The 5,000-nt window shown below is 48.4% G+C and overlaps 1 protein-coding gene across 1 annotated transcript in view; it reads left to right on the forward strand.

Moving 5' to 3' along the window:
- The window catches only part of LOC122261743 (alpha-1-inhibitor 3), a 21,529-nt gene that overhangs the window by 14,628 nt on the left and 1,901 nt on the right, over window positions 1–5,000 (forward strand). The window contains exons 15-22 of the mRNA XM_086544550.1: window positions 1–201; window positions 555–781; window positions 1,195–1,277; window positions 1,518–1,639; window positions 2,004–2,154; window positions 3,369–3,502; window positions 4,310–4,417; window positions 4,789–5,000. The exon at window positions 1–201 is cut by the window's left edge and continues 28 nt beyond it; the exon at window positions 4,789–5,000 is cut by the window's right edge and continues 62 nt beyond it. Coding sequence (XP_086400676.1) covers window positions 1–201; window positions 555–781; window positions 1,195–1,277; window positions 1,518–1,639; window positions 2,004–2,154; window positions 3,369–3,502; window positions 4,310–4,417; window positions 4,789–5,000 — 1,238 coding nt within the window. The remainder of the gene's footprint in view (window positions 202–554; window positions 782–1,194; window positions 1,278–1,517; window positions 1,640–2,003; window positions 2,155–3,368; window positions 3,503–4,309; window positions 4,418–4,788) is intronic.

Genomic DNA, 5,000 nt, shown 5'->3' on the forward strand with positions numbered 1-5,000 from the left:
AATCTTCCCGACACGATCACGGAGTGGGTGGGCCAGGCCGTGTGCGCCCACCCGCAGAAGGGCGTGGGGCTGTCCGAGCGGGCGTCCATCACCGCCTTCACGCCCTTCTTCACGGACCTGACCCTCCCGCCCACCGTCAAGCGCGGAGAGATCCTTCCCGTCAAGATCTCCGTCTTCAATTATCTCGAGGAGAGCTTACCGGTGGGTCTCACACGTGCACACGCAAAGAAAAATACGTAGTTACACACGCACACACACAAAAAAAAAGAGACAAAGTGAGGTTTTCGGGTGTTGTTTTAGCCCAAGACTTATTCCTAAAATGAAGTGACTCATTACCTTGCCATGGTGTTGACGGTTACCTAGGGCAGAGGGTCTTCAAGGCCTTGTATTTCTCTTGATATGAGGGAACGAGACAAAAAGTAGGCCCATAAGATGAGGCGATGACACTGACAGTTCCTTTTTTAAGGTGTGGTGATCGGTGGTATTCAGTCCGCCATGAACGTACTACCCCCTTCTGCTATACGACTCCTATTCCGATTCTCTCTCCTCTGCAGGTGCGAGTGATCCTACAAGACAGTGCTGAGTACCAGGTAGTAGAAGATCCTGCCACAGGAGGAGCAGGCAACCAGAGGACGTCCTGCCTAGCGCCGCAGGACAAGGTGGTCCACACGATCAAGATCCGGACGCTGGCCCTCGGAGACGTCAACCTCACGGTGTCGGCGTTCGTGGACTCGAACCTCGCGGCCATCTGCGGCGGAGCGGCGCTGCGTGTGACGCGGAGGTGCCTTGCCTACCATTGCGAGTTTTTTCCATTGAGATATTCCCCCGCTAGTTTTGTTATTACTATGGCAATGACGATGCCAATGGTTATTATCACTAGCTTCACGTCATCACCAACGCCACCAGAACCTCCTCCTCCTCCTCCTCCTTCTCTTACTCCTACCCCTACTCCTACTCTTACTCCTCCTCCTCCTCCTCCTCCCCCTTCACCCCTCACCCTCACCCTCACCCTCACCCTCACCCTCACCCTCACCCTACCCCTCCTCCTGCTCCTCCTCCTCCGCCTCCCCCTCCTCTTCCTTTGCTACTCATTCTCCTCATTCTCCTCATAATGGCCGTCCCGACTCCCCTCCTCCTCGCCCATGCCCCACGCGCGCCTCTTGATTGCAACCACCAACCTCTCCTCCATTGCAGAGACACGTTGATCAAGCCCATCAAGGTCGAGGCCGAGGGCTTCCCCAGAGAGCAGACGTGGACCAAATACCTCTGTGCTGAAGGTCAGACTCTGGGGTTTAGTTGCATTTGTTGCATTCTTGGTTTGCCTCTCATGGAGTGTTTCGTTGATGTGATGATTAGTAGTGATGATGTTAATGGTATAACGGTCATGATGCTTTCATGTAGTTTGAAACAGTGATAGTAATAACAGCAGTCATTAGATATACAAGCCAGTATTGATGGCAGAGTAATGATACCCTCAATGCTAATCCTCCTTCCTACCTACCCCCCACCCCCCATAGAGGTGGCATCAGGTGAGGACGCTCCGGAGACGTGGGAAGTAGTGCCACCAGCCATCATAGTGCCAGACTCTGACCGGGGTTGGGTCACAGCCGTGGGAGACTTGCTGGCTCTCTCGCTCGAGGTAAGAGCCTGAAGGCATTTTCAAAGTAATGAGACTTAGGAGGTGTATGAGGCTCATTTCACTGTTAGGTCACTGCCTGTTCGCCCGCTTGCGTCAGATGAGTGGTGGCGCTTCTGACATTTTTCCTAAGGAGTTAAGGGGAGGGGATGATAACAAGGCACTAAACGGAAGGACAGAGAGAAAAAATAGATATAAGTCTTTTATCATCTTTCACAGAGGAAGAATAACAGCTTCCCTTACCCCATCAAAGAATGAATAAATAGATGGATGAAGAGCTAAACAAGCAAACAAAAAATCGATATACATAAAAATACAAAGAAGTATCACTGCCAGAAACATTTCCAAAGGCTCGACTCTTGCACAGAACCTCGGCTCCCTCATCCGCCATCCGTCCGGCTGCGGCGAACAGAACATGGTCAACTTCGCTCCAAATATCTACATAATGCAGTACCTGACGGCCACGAACCAGGGGACGCCGGCGAGCACAGAGAAACTGCTGAGGTTCATGAGGACAGGTGAGTCAGTGACTCGTCTCGGGAAGGTGCTTCGAGATATAAGATACTTACTGTCATGGTTAGTTACTTATAGACATGAGATGGCAGGTAAGTAATTTGTAGAGGTGACTTACTTCTCCAGGTAAGTTTTAGCGCAGAGAGTTGCCTGTGCGGGATTTTTCTCCACAAGTGTATAGATAAGTTACTTAGAGAGATTAGTTACAAGAGAATGTTAATCGTGAGTAGCTATTTGTACAGGTCGATTGTTTATACCACTTAGTTGTTAGTTCACGTAAGCTACTTATTCCGGATGATTGAATCGCATCCGTGGATATATCAAATCGAGAAGGTTGTTCATTACCAATCATTCTTAAAAATAATTAATTCCTTGCACTGGTGAGTTAATTATTATTACAGAATACTGTGCAGAAGTTGGGAAGCCGTTTGAAATGAGGCAAATATACGTACGGAAGATGTCTCGGGTAGAAACGTAAAATAAATGACGTTTCAAGAGAGACACAACAAGCAATAAATAGTTTGATTAATTGTAGAAAAAGAGAGAGAAGGAGTTTCTAGTCGAGGAGGAGTTTCGCTTCTTCATCCAATTCCATGTACTTATTCTAGAAATCTGTACTTATTCTCATTCTCTCTCTCTCTCTCTCTCTCTCTCTCTCTCTCTCTCTCTCTCTCTCTCTCTCCCTCTCCCTCTCCCTCTCCCTCTCCCTCTCCCTCTCCCTCTCCCTCTCCCTCTCTCCTTCTCCCTCTCCCTCTCCTTCTCCCTCTCCTCTCTCCTTCTCCCTCTCTCCTCTCTCTCTCTCTCTCTCTCCCTCTCTCTCTCTCCTCTCTCTCTCTCTCTCTCTCTCTCTCCTCTCTCTCCTCTCTCCTCTCTCTCCCTCTCCTCCCTCTCTCCTCTCTCTCCCTCTCTCTCTCTCTCCTCTCTCTCTCTCTCTCTCTCTCTCTCTCTCTCTCTCTCTCTCTCTCTCTCTCTCTCTCTCTCTCTCTCTCCTCTCTCCCTCTCTCCTCTCTCCTCTCTCTCTCTCTCTCTCTCTCTCTCTCTCTCTCTCTCTCTCTCTCTCTCTCTCTTCTCAAAAAAAAAAAAAAAAAAAAAAAAAAAAAAAAGATTAAGAAAAGAAAAAGAAACTACAGACTGAAATGGATTCCTTACTCCACACTCGTCATTTTCTCCGGTCGACACGAAAACAAAAAGCCAAAGACGAGAGTATTTTCCTTCGCAGGTTACCAACGCGAGCTGCTCTACCGACGGGACAACGGCTCGTACAGCGCCTTCGGAAACGCCGACGACTCCGGCTCCACGTGGCTCACGGCCTTCGTCCTCAAGTCCTTCGCTCAGGCCCGGCGGTTCATCACGGTGGGTGCAGATGCTGCAAGGAGTGAGGAGTGGTGATGCAGATCAGGGGTTCTTGACCTTTTTAATCTTATGTACTCCTTGGAGTGTTCCAGTGCTGCTCCCGTGCTCCGAGCCCAGAATGCAGCACTAAGAAGGTTGAAAGGAAATGCATCGTTTATCAACTTGGTTTGTGAAGTATAAATTGTAATATATATGTGGAGTACATACACATTTTCCATTACTGACGGGTACGAGCGTGGGAAACAATCGAAAAGGACACATACCTTCCTGCCTGGTCCACATTTCCTCTAAAGTGATGTATATCTTTATACTAATTCCTTCATACAAATTCATAAATTCTTCTCATATTAATTCTCGGTATTACAGAAATCCCTAAGTTTCCTTGTTTTGTTGTCACTTAGTGAACGATATATAAATCTACTGGTCTAGTCTAGTCTAACACATACATGCCACTTACCCACATATAGGTCTGCTCATTCAAAACCGAAGTATTTTGAGAAACCAGTCACTTAACCCCAAAGTTCCTCCTCCGTACCCCTGGGGGTTCACGTACCCCAAATTGAGAGATGGATTTGGGAAAAAAGCTCCCGATGATCTTGTTGCAATCCGTCAGTGCCATTGCTTTATTTGCGTGTTGAGTTGGTTGTACGTTATTTCGTTATGGTTTCGATTTTGATTTTCATGTAACCGGAAATTTTTCTTCTCTTTCACTGAATGTTGTTGTAAGCTCTTTGTTTTTGTTTTTGTGTCCTCCCATTCTCTTCAGACTAAAATGGATTCACTATTCCGCACTTGTCCTTCCCTCAGATCGACACGAAAGGCCTCGACCAGACTCTCGCCTGGCTGAGCGACTCGCCGCGAGACCGCGACGGCTGCATCGTCCCTGTCGGGAAGGTCTTCAGCAAAGGTCTTAAGGTACGAGAGTTCATTTGTATTCGCTGTGGCGCATGGGTGTACTGTGAGAGCCTCAACTCTTGTTATACTGTGGACTTCATTTCCGAGTGATTGCCTGGCTGTGCTGTTGGTGCATTCCATTGTATGGTACTTCTGTGGATGTACTATAGAGTAAAATTAAGATGTTGCATTTGTTATATGTACTTATATATGTTTTAGGCATTGCATTTGTTGTAGATGCATGAGTGTATAGGGAAAATGGGGCTCGAGTTATTTTGCAAGTATGTTTAGTGTACACGACTCGAAGTCGTGTGCCGTTAGAATGATACCTGCATTATGTATGATTTCTGTCACTCAATCAGTACCACCAAACCATTGCCTCTCCCCTGCAGGGCGGTCTTGCAGGCCGAAGCTCTCCCGTCCCGATGACAGCCTACGTGCTGATAGCCCTCCTCGAGGCCGGCATCGACATCAACATGCCCATCGTGATGGACGCAGGGCGCTGCGTGTTGGCCGATTCCTCCAACGACCCCTACACGCTGGCCCTGAAGGCCTACGCCCTCGCCCTGGCCAAGGACCCCAACGCCCAGCCAGCGATCCAGAA

The sequence above is a fragment of the Penaeus japonicus genome, unplaced genomic scaffold (genome assembly GCF_977035675.1).
Source record: "Penaeus japonicus unplaced genomic scaffold, GWHDUDI00000001_assembly GWHDUDI00000001, whole genome shotgun sequence".
In the NCBI taxonomy this organism is placed as follows: domain Eukaryota; kingdom Metazoa; phylum Arthropoda; class Malacostraca; order Decapoda; family Penaeidae; genus Penaeus; species Penaeus japonicus.